At 31.1% G+C, this 23,020-nt stretch overlaps 1 protein-coding gene across 1 annotated transcript in view; it reads left to right on the forward strand.

Moving 5' to 3' along the window:
- The first annotated feature begins 9,314 nt into the window (after positions 1 to 9,314).
- The window catches only part of LOC130443738 (rho guanine nucleotide exchange factor 26), a 44,123-nt gene continuing 30,417 nt past the window's right edge, over positions 9,315 to 23,020 (forward strand). The window contains exon 1 of the mRNA XM_056778513.1: positions 9,315 to 9,969. Within this exon, the coding sequence (XP_056634491.1) occupies positions 9,651 to 9,969 (319 nt within the window). The 5' untranslated portion in view covers positions 9,315 to 9,650. The remainder of the gene's footprint in view (positions 9,970 to 23,020) is intronic.

The raw sequence follows: 23,020 nt of genomic DNA on the forward strand, positions 1-23,020 counted from the left end.
TTTATAATTTATTTAATTGGAATGGAATGTCATACCTTGATAAAACGAGTCTTAGCGCCCAGATCTGCACGCTGGTGGATTTCAATGTAACAATTTGACTTTGTTATTGAATATCTGACAGGAATCAAAAAAACCACGTTGATGCTCTCAGCAGAATTAATGAGACTGATGACTGCATTCTTACAGTACAATTGCATGAGAAAAATGCAAGATACTTATAACTTATCGATTTATCATGATAACTCAGGCCATGTTGCCCTTGAGAAAACTATGGAAATGTCTCAACTTCATAGAGAAAATAGCAGTCCCGATGCACACGATTCACATGAATCACCTTGGATCATTTGTAGCTAGCAAAAACAAATACCTAATTGTACACATACACCGGTGCGCTTGTGAGCAAGCACTTGCCATCTATAAGTATAATTATTGAAAAAAAATAGAAATTGTATTTGTTATTTTGTGATTTACGATAATCATTTACCATATTTTAAATTAATTTTTTCCTTTCGGCCGCAGGGTCTTATTCACTACTTAGCCAAGTTTTGTTTTTGGAAACCAAAGTACCTGTTTCTCATAATAGAAAGTACAATATTTTAAAAGAAAATAATAACAGGTCAATTCGTTTTTGGCAATTATTTTGCACGTAATTTATACTTATAAAATACATGGGTGGGGATTTAGAAAGATAGATTTTGATGCACAGAAACATAATATCGAGGGTCGGCATGTCTAATATACCTTCGAAACAGTCGGATAACGTTCATTTACTCGGATTTTATTGTCAACCGCGCGATAAGTTCAAAAATATCTTTTTTAATACATTTAATCATATATACTTAACAAACTTTAATGTACTGATTCATTGACAACCATTGAGTATTCTTCTATATAGTCTTCTTCTTTTTCGTAACCAGTCTCGTTATTTAACCAGACCTCGTATAAAGAATTTTAATGCTACTTAATGGTTGTCAATGATTTAGTACATTAACATTAACGTTTGTTGACTGTATATGATTAAATGTATTAAAAAAGGAATTTTTGAAATTACCACGCGGTCGACAATAACTTCCGGGTAAATGAACGTTATCGACCTATTTTTTTTCGTCTTTTTTAAGTTTTGTAGATTAATTTCGATCCAATACATTGTATATGTATGTATTCGATAAATTGATTATCATTTGTGAAAAAATTCTTTCTAAGCATCATACATTTTTATATAAATTCTACCCATGTATTTTAAAGTAGAAATTACGTGCTAAATAATTTTTAAAAATTCATTATATTTTTGTATGCAGGCAAAATTGGGTTTCGTAGCTTAGATCTAGGGTAGTATTATTTGCTCACTAAATATCATTCATGGATCTGATCCATAGAATATTTAATCGGCCGGCTCTTGTACTAATAGATTGTCTAAAACAATAACCGATTGGTAGAGCTTCAAACTCCAACTTAAGAAATCTATCACACTCTAACCTAATTATATTCCTCGACCAAGGGTGATATTTACCTCAAAGAGATGAAAAAAAGGAAACTGATGAATTTACTATCAATCTTGATGCCTAGCAGATGGAAATAAACTAATGAATGCAATCAGGAACTCAAAAGAGAGATACAAAAGTACAGTAGTATAGTGGCTACTCAAGCAAATTAACAAATGATATCAAAACTAGAAAACAACGAAAAGATTTAAAAGATCAATTTTGCATAATCCACCAATTGAAAATACAGATGGTACATGCACAATAAACAATATACAAACGTGATTAGATTTGGAGTATACCTTGAAACAACTTTCCAACGATATGAAGGCGAAGATAATCTAGATTGGAATAATATTATGCACAAGGAAGGCGACGTTGTACTTACTACCTACTTAAAGGAAGTAGTAATGGAAAGAAAATAATAATCCTAAGAAAGCTACGAGCTATGATTCAATTACAGGGTGAAGCAAAGATTAAACCAAATTTTCTTATTAATGCATGTTTAAAAATAGGGTGTAGTTATTCACAAGCTCTTGTGTATAAATAGTAAGCAATTTATTGACAATAAAGCATTGTTCTCTGAGATAAACCTATATGATAAAGCTACATTTATAAGTTTTCCCTGCTTGGGAGTCATTTTCATCACTGATATTTTCCATATGTTTTAAACATATTTAACTCTTAAATTAGGAGGACTATTTTAGGAAACCTGAATCACACTATTGGAAATCACTAGGAAAGATTCTGGATTGGAAGCGAGGACATTAAATACTAGTCATATTAAAATTATACACTCTGGAAATAATGAAATACAAACTGAAGAATAATTATCCTATATGCACACGTAAAAAAGCGAATGCATATTATTGAAAACAAAAAAAAAAAAATAAAACAAATTGTGAAATTAAATTTATAAAGAATTTCAATTTCGGGGTCTACGTTTATTAAAAGGTTAATAAGAATTGTCAAATTTGATTGCACGGGAAGTCTTAAAAACTTTTGTATTTATTGGTGAAATAAATTTTAAAACAATTATAATATTCTGGTCTATTTTTTAATATATAGCCTATTACAGTTAACCCTAAGTACTGAAAACAGTAACTTCAGTACTTAGAAATCAGATGTGATATAAAAATAGTTTAATCATGAGCTGTTTGCATAATTTAAAATAAATTTAAAAACATTATTGGTAACGAATAAACATTTTACAGTACCTATATAACTATTGATTATATTGTCTGTAGAAACACTGAATAAATTTATATAAAGTTATAAATAAATTATTCACTGAGAATCTGCATCACTTAAGAAAGAAATAATTATCGGTTCTATAAGATCATCCACACTCATAAGCTTGCATTAGAAGATTATTTACATCTTTTTGTTTAAAAGTAGTATACAATAATATGGTAGCAACATAAGTACAATTTTATAATTTGTGTGCCATTTTATGGGTAACACATGAATTATTCCTTTCATATATAAATTACTATAATTTGTGGATTGATTAAAATTTCTTTCTTTCATAACTTTATGTAATTATGAATGAGAATTTGGGCCAAATCTGGACATTTTCTATTACTGTTAAAATTTTATTTAAAGTTGGTGTTTCTTTAAAAAAATATGAACAATGCATCGAATTATATTTTTTGTTGTATCGTCCAAGGTTTCTACAATTTTTTACGCATTGGAACTCCTAAAATATGAGGTTTATCTATACAAATTCACAATGTTTTGCTTCTCTGTAGACAATAAGTGGCCTAAAATTACAGAGCTCCTCTTTTGGGGAGCGCTTGATGTCGGCCAGTACTTGGAGTATTATCTGAGTCTATTTTTAAATTAGTCCTGACAAGAACTGTTGTCATATTTTAACAAAACAATAACAAGAACGCAAGAAAGAACAAAATGAACAATATCTGTTTACAATTTATAGAATTGTCAATCACAATATATGTCAAAAGTGCTGTGTAAAACCGGCAACGATTTGACCAATCAGGAATTTACAGAATTGTCAACATAAATTCAAATCAGTCCTCCTACTTTAAAATCGGGGTATTCAAAACAAACAAACAAACAAATAACTAAACGGATACATAAATAAAATCTAAATATAAAGTATAGGCACACACAAAAATATAATAATTACGGTATAACCTTTTGAAATGAAAATTTTGTCAAAATTTTTATATGTAATACCTGTGAATAAACCAGTTAATAACAATCAATATACGGCAATTCTAAAATATGCAAAATTTTTTATTACAAATCAATATTAATATTAAACCAGTGTGTTGAATTAAATATTTTTATTGTTTATAAATATAAATGTGCTTATAAATGTTTAGTACATGTGCAATGAAAGTTTTTTAAAGTACAGATGATTTCATTGAGTTTTTATAAATAAAATACCATATTAAATATGTAGCAGCCATCAATTAAATTATTCGTAGCTGCTTTAAAATTTATAAGATAGAACTATAAATTTTATTTAAATTGTTTGTTTGTTATATTTGAGCGATTTAAAAAAAATTCCTTATTTCTTGTATTTGATAACGATTTAAGAACGCTTGAATTCTTATTATCGAATGTATGTTTTTCCACATTCCCCAATTTTTTTCATTGTATTGATGACATTTCAATCTATGGTATGTGATATCTAATATTACACTTTTGTTTTGGGCGTTTCAGATTTTATTTTGAAATATTTATCATAATTAATGGAATAATTCGATAGTTGTTGGAAAGTCCTTGTACATAACGCAAAGAAAAAGTATTTATGTTTTGATGTTTAAGTTCTGTTTTGTTTTTTAATTGATTATAGTATCATAAAATCTTATCTTTATCTACATCATCCGATAACGTTTATCTTTCTTGACTTGCGCGAATCGAATTCAATGTAAAATTTGTATTGAATTTATGAATGACACCTCAAAATGAAAACCCTTCTATGAGTCAACTCAGGAAACTATGAAACCATGAATAACTATAGTGAGACGTTGTATAAGAATAAGGATAATGTTAACTGAATGATTTGGAATTTTTTTGATTGATAATATGAGACGTTTTGTGAGAGATTTCACAGACGCTTTTTGTTGTTCCAAATCCAATTGCAATAACAACAATAATTAAAATATTTGTTATAATAGAATCTAGTTTCTTACGGTAAAAACAAAAATCAATTATAATTCGAGGAGCAATCAAAAATTTCTAATAATTTATTACAATAACTCTCATATTCTTCTATCCCAAGAGTGGATGAGATCCAGCGAAAGAGATATAAATGAAGGCTGAAAAAGTTACAAGATGAAAATGAATCACCGCGGGAAGAGAAAAACGAGAAGAGAGTCTGAATCATGTAGGCAGGCACAAATAAAATCTGAAAAACAAAGATTACTTCGTGGCGATGAGATGTATAAAGCTTTTCAATCTGATTTGTTTATAAAATCGGAAGATAAAACTTACGCAGAAATAATGAGAATAGTTAAAGATACGATTAATCCTTGTGCAATATGAGCAGATGTAAAAGATGTACATAAAATTAAAAATGGAGACCTAATGGTTAAAATCAGACAGACAAAGCGGAAATCCTTAAGAATGAGATAAAAGACAAAATTACAAACGCTATAGTATCGATGTTAGTCTCTAAGAAGGTGATTCATATCAAAGGTATGGATTAGCTCACAACTATACCAGACATGAGGATAGCAATCTCGAAAATAGATATCGATCGATCAAAATCTGCTAGACATAAGACCTCTACGGCCCAAATGAAGGTAATGCAAATGAGCTTCTGGAAATGGAATCTCTGAAGGTAGGATGCATAGACTGTCGGATCGTTGAGAGACAAAATGATAATAGATGTTTCAAATGCTGGGAGTACGGGCACAATAAAACAGAGTGCAAGGGACCCAAGGGACGGCAAGTAGAGGTTGTACTAGATGCAAAGAAGACGTTTTGGAAGAGAATTATAACACCCAAAATAACTACAGAAGAAAATTAAAACGAAAATAATATAAATAAACACAAATAGAAATCTTAGAGCATAAGATATAGCGATCGCCACTGCAAGAAAAGAAAAAATTAGCATACTGTTTGTTTGATAAGGAAATTGACACGGCAATAAACATCCTGGATAGAAACCTAACAGTTAAATGCCTGGAAAATGGGTATGGATTTACGGTTTCTATCTAAAAAAGTATCATAATTAAGAACTTCAATGGAAAATTTTCTCAATGGGGAATAAGTTACACAGACGAAGGGGATAAGCTATAGTGAAATGAATTGAGGATACGACCTCTTTTTTCAAAACCAAAGTTCGTCAATCATCGATATAACGTTATCAAACAGTGATGTTATGATTATAAACTGGTACTTGAGTGATAGAGAGACGCTTAGCGATCATAATTAAATTATATTTTACGTACATGAGAGCATCAAACCCAACAAGCTAACTGAGAAAGCAAGAGACAATGGGTGGAATCTTAGGAAGCTGGATGACAATAGTCTAAGACAAATAGTCTCTAAAACTACAACAAACACACCAACACCAGACCCAAAAAATTTTTATGAAATACTATCTACTATATGCAACGCTTCGATGCCTAAAAGATCCACTCAAGGGGTATCCCGGCATATTGGTCGCAGTTAAAAAATCACAATGTGATATTGGGAACGTGGCAACGAAACATCAAAGTGGACTAAATTTAATATATTTTCCGAGCTTTCGAATACTTATGTATTCATCATTTGGAAAATAATTAACTAAGATTTTCGGTGGTTTTGGATAGTGTTAGTGCTTGTATAAATTTTCAAACTCATAGAATCCAAAATTCAATATTATATATATATATATATATATATATATATATATATATATATATATATATATATTTCGCAAATTCAAGCATTTTTTTTGTCAAAGCCATTGATCAGATAAATCAATATTTCATCAAGTTGTAGGGTTTAATAAAGTAGAGGAAGGATTTTTTTTATTATTATTATTAATCTTGATTGTATGTTTTCACAGGCACTAGTTACCGTCGAGATTCGTAGGTTTTTAAGTTTTAATAAATATTGTATTTCTTCGATGATCTTCGATATAATTGGTAAATAAGGGTGAATTCCAGTAATTTGGGGATATGTGAGAACATGAGTGAGAATAGAAATAGTGAGACGAATATTAACAGGAAACGGCACAATTCTGCACCCGAAGAAAAATCCATGCATTATGGTAGTGTTATCACAGAAGTTTTCGAAGGAATTATATATAAATAACTAAAACAATGGATATTAATATTAATACTAATAAAGATGCTAGGACTAGAGGAAGAAAATACATTAAATTAGACGATACAACCAACATGTCATTCGTACAGTACATGAATTTTTTATACCAAGGAATATCAACTGTGAAATAAATTGTTCTCTTTTTTCAATTTAATGAAAATCTTCCAGACAAATATAGACGTTACGTACGAGATGAACTCTATTTTATTTATGGCATTTAAAGAGATAGAGTAAAGATGAAATTATTTTATTGCGAAAATATTTGAATGAATAGCAGGGTTTCGAAGAGAGGGTATTGGTTGAGACTCGGTGGAGGAAGTTAAAACGCATTCGTATCCAAAATGAGTAAATTAATGAGGAGCGTTATGAAAAAGATTGGTTACTGTTATGAATAAGACGGAACACCTGATACCACTACCGGCGTATAGACCACTCGACAATCTCCAACGGAGAAAAGCCCATTACAAATTGGCTTGCTAAGAACAATATTAAATTCAATGAACCAATTTTCATAATCTAATTACGAAACTTAGCGCGATATTATAAATAAATGAAATATGTTAAACCTAGTAGAACTCAAATAAAGGACGTGTAAAGGAAAATTCCAAATAACAAGAAGTGAAAAATTTGCTTAGAGGTGCTGTCAACAATGTAACCTCACAGTCGTGAATAAAATGTAGAGAACATGTAGTGAAAGAAGAGAACAGAATACGTGGAATTTTGATAGATAATTGAAATGCAATTACCATTGAAACATGCATATAATCGAACTGAATATAATACAGATTTATTAGAACTAACAAATCATGACCACGCGAATTCTTCAAGGCTCATAATGATACAAATTAACATGGTAAAAACATTTACGTAGGCTGGGCAAGTTTACCTGTTTTCTGATTAAGTGAATAAATACAGAAACGGGTTTTGAGAAGTCGCCTGCTCTCGATCAACCTCGTAACTGCACATACATTCTATAATATACAAAGGAGAAACATGCGAAGATGGGACACTGACTAGATATATGTAACCGTTATTTTCATTGTTTTTATTTTGATAAGCTAAAATGTTGGGGAATAGTTGTTTGATGTTTCTACCAATTCATTTTAATAAGAATTATAGAAAATCGAAATTTTCCGAAATGGACCACTTCATTTAGTCCTATGAAGGAATAAAACCAAATGTTTTCGTCAATTCATAGTTCATCAAATATAAGTTGTCAGACTTTGTTTTTGTTTGCACCTTTGAGAATTATATTTCAGAGTTATCTCATGATTAGCATAAGACTCTTTAAATAGGTCGTATGTTATATTTTTTTCGAGAGTATTTACAGATCTATTTTATAAATTTGAATACAGTTACGAATAATTTGACTGATAGCTGCTACATATTTTCGAAAAATCAATTTTTGATGTTGAACAGATTACAAATTTAATTTTATTTTTATTTTGATATTCATGATGTAGATGTTCTATTAATTAATATAAAAACGTCATTTGTCCGTGTCAAGTCATATTTTGAGATAAAGACCGCAACATGTCGTAACGTAAAATTTTTATTTGTCTTTAAAAAATCTCCCCGAGAAGCCGATCTCCACAAATTAATTACCCCTCCCTCCAATAATATACTTCCCAAGCGCTACAAAACCTCTAAACCCGCGAACAGGTCTCCTATAATTACAAGGTCCAGGCGACTACCTCCAGTTAGATCAAGACCGACAGTAAAGTGTTAGTGTATATAATAAGAATTGTAAAGAAGTCTTTGCCAGCTAATTTCGAGTGGTTTCTTATTGGAAACGTGGCAATGAAATGTTGATAAAGAAATAAACGTCAAATTTTATCTATCTTCATCTTATTTAAAAACTAATTTTGAAAAAGAAGAGACCTAAAATCAAGAATATTTAGAAACATTTAAAGAAATGAAAGAAATATATATTGTGATAAATAAAAAAGTTTTTAACAAAAAAAATGACGGAGAAACTGATGACAAAAACCTTATAACAAAAACAATGAGTCTTACATCAAAAATTCACTCCTTGGCAATCACTAAAGATTTTAATGATATGGTACTACCAATTACCACATTTTCTTTTAGATTTAGATGTAATATACCTTTTTATTAATGTTCCCTCAAATATATGTCTAACAGCCCTACAGCACAAATTAAATAAGTGAAGATTGCAAACTTAGTGAAGAAACTCTATTAGAGTTAATTACAATCATTTTTTCAAATTAATAAATATTAATAAAAATAATATATTTTTCTTTTAATAATAAAAATCATCAACGAATGTTAGGAGCACCAATTCAATATCTTCTATCTTAGAAGATTATGTAATAGATTATATTTTGTACTTCTTTTTATATCTGTTTTGCCCTCAAACTATTCTCCATCAAAGAATATGTGAATGATATAATTCTATCCCTTCTGTATAATAAAACTGATCATTCACTGTTTTACTTCAATAGTTTCGATTCTGATATTCAATCCAGCTTTGAAACGGTTATTTTCAAATGTCTGTGCCAACCTCTATGTTTATACTAATAACAATTTTCTGATTAACGTTTATTGTACATTATAAATTTATACGCTAGCAGATATCAACTGTGTTCTTCCAAAATGATTGTTTTTATTGACTGCAATTGAAAATAGATAATCTATTGATAATAATACTGTGTGGTTAACGAGAATGGCTCGACTTCTATCATAAAATATCACAAAATCAGTATTTTGTTAAGTGAAAGTTACGTACTTAGCAGGCACCACGGAGGAAGGTTACAACGAATGAGTCTTTATTCAGTAGAAATCAGTGAAAAACCAGCAATGTAGTAACTATATTATGCGGCTTAAATGTTTATAAGGCTTGTATTAGTGTAACCAAAAATGGACCTTGGTGCCCATTCGAGAAATAATTCTGTATCCAGCATAGTTTCAAAGAACTCAACTCGTTATTGGAAAAATCGTCGACGAAATGTAGGTGATTTGGTGACAATTGCGTCAAATTCCAAAGTATATCTCAATTGTGTCAATGATAATACTGATATAAATAGTACTGTGGTTAATGATTGTGTAAGTTATGATTGCTGTGATACTGATTATAGTGAAGTTAGTAATTCTATAAGAAAGGCCAAGGACTTGCCAAAATTTAAAAATAGAATATTTGAGGACAGCATTGAAAGTCAAGAAATATCTTTCTATGTCGGTATGTATACCCTTTTTTCACTTTTGGATAGATTTATATCTACCTTATGAAATAAGAAAACGCCCGTGTGTAAATAATATTAGTAGCGAACCCCGCAAACTTTGAGTCAATAATTTTTGATTAGTTTTATCATGTTTATTTTTCACCCTCTCTTATCAGAGAATATCACACTTATGAACATAAAATAATTCTACAATTGTATTTATGAATAAAAGAGTTAAACAATAAAACAACTTATGTAATTAATTATTAAATCAAGTACACACAATGAAAACAACAGAAATGTCCAGAGACCAGAATGAGATTTTACTTAATGTGATGGAAGTACCTAACTGTTTTTACTCACAAGTGAAAAATATATTTATAATATTTTCATTCGATGACATTCGAAAGTCACATACATTCGAAAACATATTTGCAATTATCAATTGTCAATTTCTAATTTTATAGTTACATACTTTGCTTTTAAGTGTCTATGTTTTCATCAACATTAATGTAATAGGTAATAATTTCTATGAATTTAATATGTGCTGATGTTTCTTAAAAGTTGAATGCAAACATTAAAGCAAAAGAAATGAGAAATAAACAAAAAAATCACTAACAAGACAAATTTTTTAAAGTATAACTAATATTTTGTTGAACATACTTCAAATTTGAGAATAAAATATAACAAATTGAAGATTGCATTAGTGCTGTATTATAATATGAATCCGATGTTATAAAAAACTAAAATTCGCAACTGCGATTTAACAGTCGAAGCGAGCTGATCGGTACTCTGCTGTTGGTTTAATCCTCGTCGAAAGTCATAGAAAATCATCGCATGAAAATGTTGCGATTTAATTCCATTTTGTGACCAAACTCAATGTTTCAAGTACCTGGAATCAACTTAAATAGAATTCTATACTCTATACTATTAATTTTATAATAAAATAGTAGTGAATGTTTGATTATAGAATATTACTGAAAAGTAGGTAATGTAATAAAAAAAATAAAATAGTATTATCAAATCATGAAACATAAAAACAACTGGGGTTAAATTTTATGTGTCCAAAAAATACCACATACATACTCCAAATTTAGTATATCATAATATAACCTTCCAGGTATAAATTGTTTACTGCGTTTTTCATTGACTTCATAAGCGTTCACTGTGGAATGGATAATTTTTTTACTAAATTTGGAAGCTATAATGTATTTTTCAGAAAAAAACTATTTATGTTTGATTATCGCTATCATATACTGTTTACAATTTGTGCACAATAATTAGGATTGTTAACACCAAGCTTCTTAAATTTAAAAACATATGCTCTACATGAAGACCACTTGTTTCTATATTTTCAAATTCAAACGTTTTTTAAGGTTTGTCTTAACAATTCTGGCATTATTTTGATTCCTATAACATACAAACCTTTTCTTTTCCTCAAGTGGGGGGTGATTTAGTATTTTTATGATACATTTTTCTGCTAAAATGGTTCACACTGACCAAATCAAATAGAAACACATTTTTTGTTAAATACTTTATAATTTTTACAATTGCTATGAAATTTTGTGATATATAGAAGAGATTTAAGTGAAAAAAAATTGTTTCCATATTTATTTTGTCTTATGTATGGAAGGGTAAGAGACAAAACCAAGATTTATTCAATTTCAAAATTTCGTAATATATTGGCAAAATAAATATCACAAATTACAGTTATTTTGATCATACTTGCATTATTTTAATTCTGAGGTACATTTTTGTTATAACGGTTACTGATGGTTTCTAAAACTGAATCATTAATTAATTATAGTTCCATCTGGGTTCAATCTTTTTAATTCTTAATGTTTAAGTAGTTGAATTCTGTGCGGTTCAAAACTCTATAATTTCATTATTATATCGTGTATTCATTTGTTGAACTGCCGATTGTCTAATTCCAAGTCTTTTAGAGTGCAATATCAGTGTCTATCAGCTGAATTTACAGAAAAAATAGGAATACGAAACTCTATTATCAAAATAAATTTTGAAAAAAAAGGAAATAGAATATTAATTACTAGCTCATTCGTGTAAAAATGTTGTTGAACTCAGTGTAAAGTTATAAATTTCCTCTAAATTACCAACATTGAGACAAAATGTAATTATTTATGTTGAAGCAAACATCAATATACTATTAATGTATTTATATTTATTTGTGTTAACTGTTTTCAGGTGAATTATGCAAACTGAGCTAATATTCTGTGAACATATATAATGAGTATTAATAAAATTGGTAGTTATTTCAGAATGCGGTTGACAAACATTTATCATTAAGAATATAATATTCCGTAATGTTAACTTGAAAATATTACAGCCGAACGCCATATTGAAACTCAACAAAGCATATTATTTTTATTCATGTTGAGCACACACACACACACACACACACACACCACAAACACACCACAAACACACCACAAACACACCACAAACACACCACACACACACCACATACACACACACACACACACACACACACACACACACACACACACACACGATCGCGTGCATGGAAAAGCCCATGCCGCTAAGCATACACCCTTGGATAAAATCCACGGATGGATGCGAAGAAGGATATTCCACCACCCCCTGTTATTCCGACATGTCTCCATTCTCGTTCCGGTCGCGGGTTTGCCCATAGTCTCCTTCCTCTTTCTTAAGTTTTATAGGAGATTCGGGAGTATTTTCTTTTTGAACAGCCTATTGGATATACACCCTTGTCTTCGCGGTTGTCTTGTCGTCGTAATGTGTGTGTCTGTTTTCGCCGCCTTGGGTAAACCCTTTGCAATCTTCTTCGGCAAGAAAAGATCTGATCCGAGTTGTCCTTCGCATTCTTTAAGGCTGTCCCCGATGTATAACTCGGCACATGCTTATGAAATGGTGTGTGGTTTTGTGTGTCCTGTGTTTATTTTGTATTTTATATAATTTTTTACTAACCTATCTTAACCTAACTTAACCTATCGATCTAGTTGTCTTCTCGATCTCCTGTGTTTCCTATAGTCGTTTTTGGTGTACTTGATGAGTTTTCTTAATTCCTCCTTAGAATGTGTTGCCAGCTCCTCGAATAGCTTTTCTGCCTGTTGTCCATGATATATAATACTTTTTGCGCTCCTGTTTCTCCGTATAGTACTTCGTTTCTTGTCCAGAGGACATTCCATGCTTGTATCAGCGTTATGTTCTCTCTGGCCTGTTCTTTTTTCAGTTCGATTTGCATGTTTGTCGCCATGCAACCGAGGCATACGTCATAATGGATATTATTGTACTCCTAATAAATCTGAGTTTTGTTTAAGTCTTCAGCTTGCTTTTTCTTCTGATTAATCCGCATAGTCGTGCTCTTACTTCTTTTTCACTTGATCGTTGAAAATGAGACCTCAATCCAACGTTACGATTAATTATTTGGCCTTTTTTATCTTCGTCGTTGATTTTTATTTTCCGTTCGGGTCCGTGGCTCGTAGAGAACGGCTCAGCTTTTCTCATAGTTAACTTTCATTTTCCATGTTTTACACCATTCTCTATCTCATTTGCGGCGATTTGGCGTCTTTTCACCTTAATGCACCTCGTTGCTATTGCGGTATTGTTCGGATATAGCGCTGTTATGTGTTCTCTGTTTTTGGTTACGAAAAAGGGTTTTATCATAAAAATTATTGTATATTTGTATATTGTATATTCTGCCGTTTTTTGCTTTATCGCTTCCATCGATTCAAATCGGGTCCTTTCCAAAGCATATCTTTTCCTAACCTTTCTAACCTTTCAAGGAAATCTGAACAGACCTGATGACGCGAGATATTTTGGCCAGGAGTCAGATTTTTTGGCATCAACTTCGCACTGACTTTTGTCATGAGTAATTGCTCGTATAAAATTTCTCTAACCGTTTCTTTATTGGCGTTTACAGCCTCGGCAATCATCCGTATACTCATTCGAGGATCAGCACGCAAAATTTGGTTGATTTTGGTTACTGTTTCTGGAGTTGGAATGGTGTTGTTGGAGTTGGAGTGGTGTAAGCACTAAAACGCTTACACCACTCAAAAACACGTCCACGAGTTAGATAATTATCCCCATAGGCCTCTTGCAACAATTTATAGTAACCCAGTAGGAGTTTTTTTTTTTCAATTTAATGAGAATTTTGAGATTGATACTTGCTCCTGTTTTTCGTCACAGATGGTTTCGGCACGACTAAAAACACGTTCGTTCTAAACCGCTACTGCATCAATACTATAATAGTGACGGAAACGTGTTTTGGGACGTGCATAAACAAGATATCTAGATACCCAACGCACTACTCGTGTTCTACCTTACTTGACTAGGGGGCCCTCTAGGCGCGCATTATCGTTATTTAATAGCCAGACCTCGTATATGTTGTACAACATCGGTGATCATACCGCTCCTTGCAGTACTGCCTGTACCGCCTGCTCTCTGATTTCTCGTTTGCAGCCTTCACCTGAAACTTCCTCTCTTTGAGGTACGTGTTTAGAAGTATTATGAGCGATTTAGTATATCCTTTGAAAAGGATGCTAAACTCGATTGAAAGCTTTGCTTATGTCTAGGAAGATTACTCTTGTGGATTCTTTCTGGTTAAAACCTTGAGTAATATATTCAGGTAGTCTTAAAACTTGCTGTTCGGTGCTGTGGTTTCTCCTAAAGCCGAAGTGTTCTGCGGGTAGTTTATTCAGAACTCTTGGTATCCTCAGTTTCACTCTCTCTGCGATTTTACTCATGGCAGGTAGCAAACTTATCGGTTTCTTGTTTTGCAGAGAAACCGGATCTTTTCCTGGTTTTTCCAGATGATATTTGTTTGTTTCCATTTCAAAGGGAAGTGTTTTATCCTCAACATGTCGTTTATGATGTTCGAAAACTATGCTACATCTTCTTTCGGCATGTTTTTTGAGCGCTTTGTCATCATTGTTTCGAATCTTAATCTTCATAAAATCTGGTTTCATCATTGCAAAAAGTGTTACTTAGACTACAAATTGTGAAGAGTGGTCCCAAATAAATTTTGTACGTATATTTTAATTTTATTATTAATATTAAAACAAGAAAATTTTTACAAATCTTAGATGTTAAAAGTACTGATCAGAGACACGATTTCTTCGATTATTGGAAGTATAGAAATTATACGATTCCCATGACAACTCATCTGAAATATTTTAGCTGCGGTCCTGTCAAAGTTTTAGATAGATAGTTACTGCTAGAATGTTGTTTTTATGTACTTATACCTTTAATCTTCCACTAGTTTACATAGGTCTAAATTATTGTTTGTTGACTCACTCTCGTCATATCAGAATATGTAGACACTTTTTGACGAACGGAACTCGTGTTGATAAAAAAGTGCATCATGCAAATTAAGCACCATACTTTTTATAAAGTATGCTAAAAATGTATTGATTTAACTGTATTTTTAGCAAGAATCAAGAATCGTTGTTCTATAATCATTTACTTTTTTTCTGTTGCTCATTATAATTATGGCTATCATACTTTGCTATTAGGTATTGTAATTGTCTACAGCATAGCCTGCTCACATCCCGAAGAAAACCATATAAAATATTATTTTTTGTTTTTGTGCACTAGGTGCATTAGGTGCATTAGGGGTACAAGTACAAGATAAATATTCCACCACAAAATGGCTTTAATTGAAATTAAGTGTGATAGATTCAGTTTTTTTTGTAGAAAACTGATTTAATACATATTTCTGTTGAAACTTAGAAGCCAAAATCTGATTTTTTTATTCGAACTGAAGATTACCATAGTTCCTGTGCTGAAAAGATGAGCTTATACATATTAGAGTAGAAACACCAGATCCTAACAATGATTCATGATACTACTCATATGACATTAACATCTAAGTAATCAAATAACAAACTTTTATAGCGATCGTTTGAAACAACATAATTTGTCACTTGTGCTTGAAAGTAGTTCTGTAATTATCAATGAAAAAAAAAAGATTCGCAGACAGTTTAAAAGTGGTAACTTTTTATCAAAATTTGAAGAGGATGGCGATGATGATCGGAGAACTAATAATAAAAATTTTATGGGCGTTGAGCAAATAATAACGATAGATTAGGCAATTATTTTAAAAAAATGTTGAAAACGTACTTAGCTAGATAAAATTGACAAAGTAGAAAAAACGTAGCTGTGAATGTTTTCTTACTATTACTAATATGGCGATAAAAAACAAGCGATTCTGAATCTGCAGCACCGTCTTCTTTGCAAATAGAGAAGAAATGTTTATTATATTTATTTGAGAACCATTTTGTACCCAATTTCTAGAGACACTTGGTAGTTTTTGATCAAATCAAAAGCAATAATATCCGATAAACTTGAGTTGTGTGAACAAAATTTAATCAGAAAAGAATATTCGAAGTTTCCGGTTTATCATCAGTCTCTGAAGCCGATAACTTGGTTATCGAAACACGCGGCAGACAGTGTAATTATGAGTGTTGGTGTAAACAATGTGTTTAGTATGAATATAGGAATTTATAAATTGCTAGTGAATAATAAATCCATATAATATTACAGTCATGGAAGAGGCGTGATTTAGCAAGAAAAGTCGATGAGTCGATTACCATCAGCACAGAGGAGGAACTCAGAAGAGGTTCTAGATTTTTCGCTTTGATTCGATTGTATTTAATCAGCTTCTAACACAATTTCAGTTGATGCTGAATACTAGTTAAATCAATGTTCGTTTGAATGATCTCGTCCTCTAGTTATAATTTTAATTTATAAAACCATCGAACAAATCGTAAGATGAATCATTCTGACAATATGAAATCTACCATATAAGGCCAGACAATTAATAAGAGAATAGAGAAATAATTTGACAATTTGATCTAAACAAATTACTAAGAAATTAGTAGTAACTCTTACTGATATTAAGCATCTAATTCATAATTTTTCAATCTTAGTTAAATCTTTCAAGCTCAAATTACTAGCAAACTTTTCTTTTTTCATAAATATGAATTTAATTTTAAGTTTCGCCTTCAAACAAACAAACATGCTCACAAGAACCGTACAATAATTGGTCATGAAAGTTTTAGCCGCTGGGTACAACGATAAACATAAACTGCTTATTATATTTTCTCCCAATTTTCATTTACTTTCTTTCATTGGCATAATATTCGATAGCTTGAATCAAGCAACTCAAATAAATAATCATCTAACTTAAATATGTCGATCCCAGAGAAAAGCGTATTGAGTCAAGAAATTGACTTTTGAAGGAAAAGCATTTGAAAAGATAATACATTTGTTAACATGGTTGTGCTAATAAATATGTCTTTTTCGTTTTTGTTCCTTGGCCCAAATTTAAAACTTGATATTTGCGGAGAATGATAATTTAATTACTTCTGAGTAGGTATAAGAATTAAAAACTTTGTAAGGAATATTGAAACACTCTTCCGTAAAAATGTCTAGAAAACGGGTATGAAACGGTTGTCAAAAAGTTATTTTTCACAAGTGTTTCCTTTTTCTGTAATTTCCTCATTTGTGCTGATAGTGATCGACTCTACTTGCTCATTGGCTTCCTACACGACAGTGATATTGTATGAATTAATGATGCACTGAGCAATTTGAAAATTTACCAACCTTTGGCAAATGCACCCAAGTGAATGACAATTGATAACATTTTGGTAATTTTGACAGATACGGAAACTGCGAATATTTTGTATTGTTTAAATTTTGTTTATATGTTTACCACTTTTGATTTAATTAAGTTGAGATCGTCATCACATTCAAATTATTCAAATTTTTATATTTTTACAGTATTTGAAAACGATTAAAGAATAGCTGAGAAATCTTGCCTCTTAAAGGCAAGCCCAGAATTAACATTGTATATAATCCACAGCTACCTTCATATAACTGGGCAAATTACCGAGAGATAAAGTGTACTTTGGAATGTTTTTATTAGCATTCACGTGAGCTATAAAACTACTATGAGTACTATCCATACAAGGAGCCTCATCAGTTGAAATAGAAACCATGTTTCATGAATCAGCTTTGTACCTGGTTTCAATAATGGTATATATTGTAACACGTCAATAAATAAATAATCAATATCTTACATAGATGATGAAGCAAATATCGATCCCATCATGATTTAGTGCCTTTGTCTTTTTGTCAGCATGTAGTAGTTCAAACTCTCTGTATTTTTTGGTGCCTACCGTCATGAAACTCTCAGAAACCCTGCAAAGAAATAAGAAATTGTGGAAGCTACTTAAGTTAAAAATAATAATTTAGAGTAAAGTAGTTTCAATAATTTTCATATAATGATACATTAGTAGACGAGTGTAAAATCATTCAAGCTATAACGCCTTTAAAACGCAAATTAACATTTTAAGCTCATATAAAATATCACTTTGGACTTGAAATTGGTCATAGTTTCGTTTGTGTTAAACAACGAAAGACTGCACTCGTTATCTAACACTCATTATTTTGCTTGAACTTGTGCATCCTTATTGACTTGTTGATTTTTAAAACTATTTAAAAAACGAAAATAATATTCCTAATACAACACTAATTTTTATAAAGTTGGTACACATAACACAACTTATACCGTTTCTTGAAAGTTCCAAATAAGAACTTGCATACTTGTTTCAAAATATTTTGTAATTTCTAAAGCAGTTTTTATTATTGAAAAAATTTAATTAGGGAAAATAAAGACTTCAAATTTTTCTCATTAATTAAATTGATACATGAAGCTCTCTACAGGTATATGATCTATCTGTTTTCTATACAATTCGCCTTCAACAGAATAACAATCCAAAGGTAACATTAAAAAAAATAATATCCTGATTTGTTTGTAGCATCCAGACATATTTAGAGCGTGTTCTGACAACAATACAAAGTTCTATCTTGACAATATTTAGTAAAATAAATTTTCTGACGAAAGTTGTTTATGAAAGCCGAATAGTTCAGACGTTATTAGTTATTGCGAGTTCATTTACTTATGTTAAGAGGATTAAAATGCACCAAGGTCGAATACCTCAGAATTATTACCAAGTTAGCGATTTTAAAAGGCGTACGATTATAGCTTATCGAAATGTTGGTTTATCATATCTCGAAATTTCTCGTTATATTAGTTGCCCTGTAGTAGTAGATCACTTATGTTTAGGCAAATTAAGATAAAGGAATATGAAGAAGACCAACTGTTTAACTAAGGTTCGCTACCGATCAAGATAAACGCTTCAGATAGCTAGTGCTGCTATATCGATTCGCTATCATTCATTTAAAGATAAAGATAGACCGGATGCTATCATCGTAAACGGACTCTCTTTGCTTACCGTCCACGGTTAGTTTTTCTTTGCACAAAGTACTACGGTCGTAATATAGCATTTAGCAATTTATCTGTGCGGTCATAAATTATCTTTGTGGGGATGGTTTAATATTGAGATATTAGGGCATGGAGTCTACAAGTTCTTCAGCGAGACAATTCACGTACATATATCGCCGATCAAACTATGAAGTTTGTCCAAGAAGATTAATTAACATTAATGATTTTTTGTTGCCATTCCAGTCACCATATTTGAATTTCATCAGATATGTGTATGGGATATGATGAGGCGAAGCTTGTCCAATCTGCACCACATGCTATAAACTCCGGCATCGACCATCTCCTTTTGTTACATTTCATTTTTGATGTAAAGCTAATAGCCATTTTTGTATAATGTCATAGAATATATTTAACACCATAGAGTTGCATAATTAGTACAAAACTGTAATAGTAAAGAAGAAGTGAATATTCTAGCAATCACTATAAACAAATTTCAATATAATCATGTCTATAATTAAGTAGGTAATTCCACTGTGTATGCAACACATAAACTTTTAGCAGTTACTTTGCATGTAAATTGAACTGTACGAGATCAAAATTCAGAATTTGAATAAGTAGTTTATTCATCCATTATCTTATTGTAGAGGAGATAACGTTAAAATAAATTGGAAGCTAGAATTGAAGTGTCAGAGTCCTTGCAATGTGCTAAAAATTCAAAAGTATAATATTTATTCATAAAAGAAAGAAAATATTAGTTTTAATCGAGTGTATCTACAGTGTATGCATAAGTAATGCATAAACTTATATAACTTAAATAAACAGTAATTTTAATTTACTATTTTATGTATACGACACAAAAATTTTTGAAGTGGAACATTATTTTCTTTTTAGAATCTCCAGATTTCCCTTAATATACTGATAGTAAAGTGTGTGACAAGTTAATTTGTTGGGTAGACAAAAGTGCACTCTGGCAGCTTGCATTCTGATGCTAATCTGTAGAGATCGGATACTTGGGAGTGCCCCTAGGGTAGACTTCGATGTTGACCTTGCCCCTGTTACTCCTTCAGTATCAGTTATTCTGTACTTAATATTCTGTTGCCCCACGTATCAGCAACAAGGTTGCCACCAGGTACCTGCATCCCCTTTACTAATGGGACCTCCAGCAGAGTTTACTGCCTGGGAGGAACCATACATATTCGCACTTTTTGCTACACTTCTGTTTTCCGCTTCAGCCGCTCCAAAGTTTTGTTTATTAGAGGGTTATGGACGCCTTCACTATCTTTAGTAGGTAGCGTCGGCTACCTACCGGATGTGTTCTATGATATATGCTGTTTTACTAATGACCATTTCTTATAATAAATATGGTTTTTCATATCACTCGTGCGGCCAATTGAGTTATGATATAATTATCTCAAATAGTTTTAATAACATCTAAGAGCAGTGAAAGTTAGAAATGAAAGGTAGCTGCCACACAATTTATGGGCCATTGATTTTATCGAATCGATATATTTTTTTATGAATTGTTTATCAAACTACGCTTCCATGATAGTTAATGGATATGAGAATATTTTGAAAATTATTCAAATTATAGTTAATGATATGCAATGAAAGTGATTCGCATTATTTATCACACATTTAAATACTCCAACTAAGAGATACTTTATGGGAACTGAATTTCTTTTTTATATTAATTGTAAAATGTATGATCCATTCAATTTATTATGTTTCTCATATATGATCACGATAACCTTGAGATAATCAGTTATATTTCGAGTTTTAACTATTCATGTTCTTTCTGTTTGAACAGCTCTTACCGATATTTAACATTAACACTTGTATAACTTTATATATGTTTAGTCAATTTCAAAACTAGTTTGAGTTAAGCTCAGATTTACTTGTTTTGGATGCAAATGTTATGACCTTATTCCTTTCTCAGTTTTGTACTTTATTATAAGAGATCCAAAGTCAATAGATGACTTTAGATTATATTTGAAATCAAGAGTATCGAAGATTTTTGTTATTTGGGGAGTCATCAAGTCGGTTAATTCTACGATTTCGATGATATTTGACCAGTATATCTGGAAATAGGTGAATGCATTTTTAACATTCTGCCTTTTACAGAATCTACAATTGTCAGTGGTTTTTATTTTTATTCTCAGGTATTCGTTCAAGTGACAGTGATATTGGAAAAATATATTATTACGTTTTGAGTTCTATTTTAATAAAATACGATAGACACGATAACGTATTTACACCTCATTTTTATCATGATATATTTGGAAGGCCTAATGTTAAATAATGACAAATGAGTTCAAAAAGGGTTTGTTATACCAATAGTATAACGAATTTATTTCGGGGTTTTGTTAGTAGTTGAGTCTACTTCTAGTTGTTGTAAGAGGATTCCTTCATTAGGTCTTTAGCAGCTGGAAAATTCAATACTGTTACCTATAACCTATAAAATTTTCTTAAACATTGTGAAAATCGAAAGGAATTAAATAGATCAATGAGGTTACCTGTGGTATGGTGGTTCATATATGTTTAATTATCAGCATAGGTTGGGGTCATTTTTCATCCAATTAATCCTCATATTTATTGAAACGTGTGGAACCGTTAGTGATATTCCTTTTGAATACACTGCTGACTGCTACTACTACACAAACATCCACAATAAAATTGTTTAACGCTCGTTTGGGTAAACAAGTTATTGTCTTCAGAGACTAAAGGTAAACTTAGTAACTTGAGCTAACTAAATATACTGAATATTTGCGCCTTGAACCTGTTCCATCGTTCTAAACAAAAACGATTTTTCTGTAAGTTCATTTTTTAAATGAGCTAGTTTAAACCCGACATTAACAGACCTTTTAGTTTGCCTATCATACTTTTTATTACCATCATTCCAGCTAGTATTATGAATACATATTTTCCAAATCTAGTAATTAAAGATGTTTTTCAATCCTCCTATATAAACAGGATGGAATGGTATCAAAACAAATGGTTCCAGATTTTTGTTTCAATTTTGGAAAATGGTGCTTTCAAACAAAGGTTTCTTAAACCTATGAGGGGTAAGAAATGGAAAAAAATGTAATAGGCTAGAATTTTTTTATTTAAGAGAAACATCTCTACAAGCAGGTACCTCTCGCTTGATTCTACATTACATTCAACATAAAATAGCCATTTTTTGCTACATCGTCATTAATTTTCCACTTAACATTGAAAGGTACAATAAGAATAGGACTTCTATTAAGGATGGGGCTGAACTTGATAATTAAGGTGAGAAGATTGGAGATACGTTGATTATTGGACATAAAAGATTTAAAAATCTCATTGTGAAACCACTTTTTTCTAAAATAAAAAAAAAAACAGTAAAAATTTACTCTGGTACTTTTAAGTCTTGTTGAATGATGCTTACGATGAAGTGCTAGATCTTGAAAGGAGTTTTACGGAGTATTTACGGAATTAACTGTGATGATTGTGATAAGAAGCAAGCAAGCAAGCAAGCAAACTAAGAAGTCTAAGAAGTTTGGTTTGAAATTACTTATTTAAAATAAAGACGGTCACAAACATCGGGTATTACCCGGCACACTATCAGTCATAATCATGGAATAAATATAAATAATGTAAAATTGTATCCATTGATACATTTGAAAGTATTGAGATTGTTAAATGTAAGAATAGTGTGAATAGGGACGAAAGGCCTATACCTTACCTTTCCGCTACTCTACACTTTATTAGTTTATGAATGAACATGAAATATCGAACCGAAGTGGTTGTTCCTGGTG

The sequence above is a fragment of the Diorhabda sublineata genome, chromosome 5 (genome assembly GCF_026230105.1).
Source record: "Diorhabda sublineata isolate icDioSubl1.1 chromosome 5, icDioSubl1.1, whole genome shotgun sequence".
Taxonomy (NCBI): domain Eukaryota; kingdom Metazoa; phylum Arthropoda; class Insecta; order Coleoptera; family Chrysomelidae; genus Diorhabda; species Diorhabda sublineata.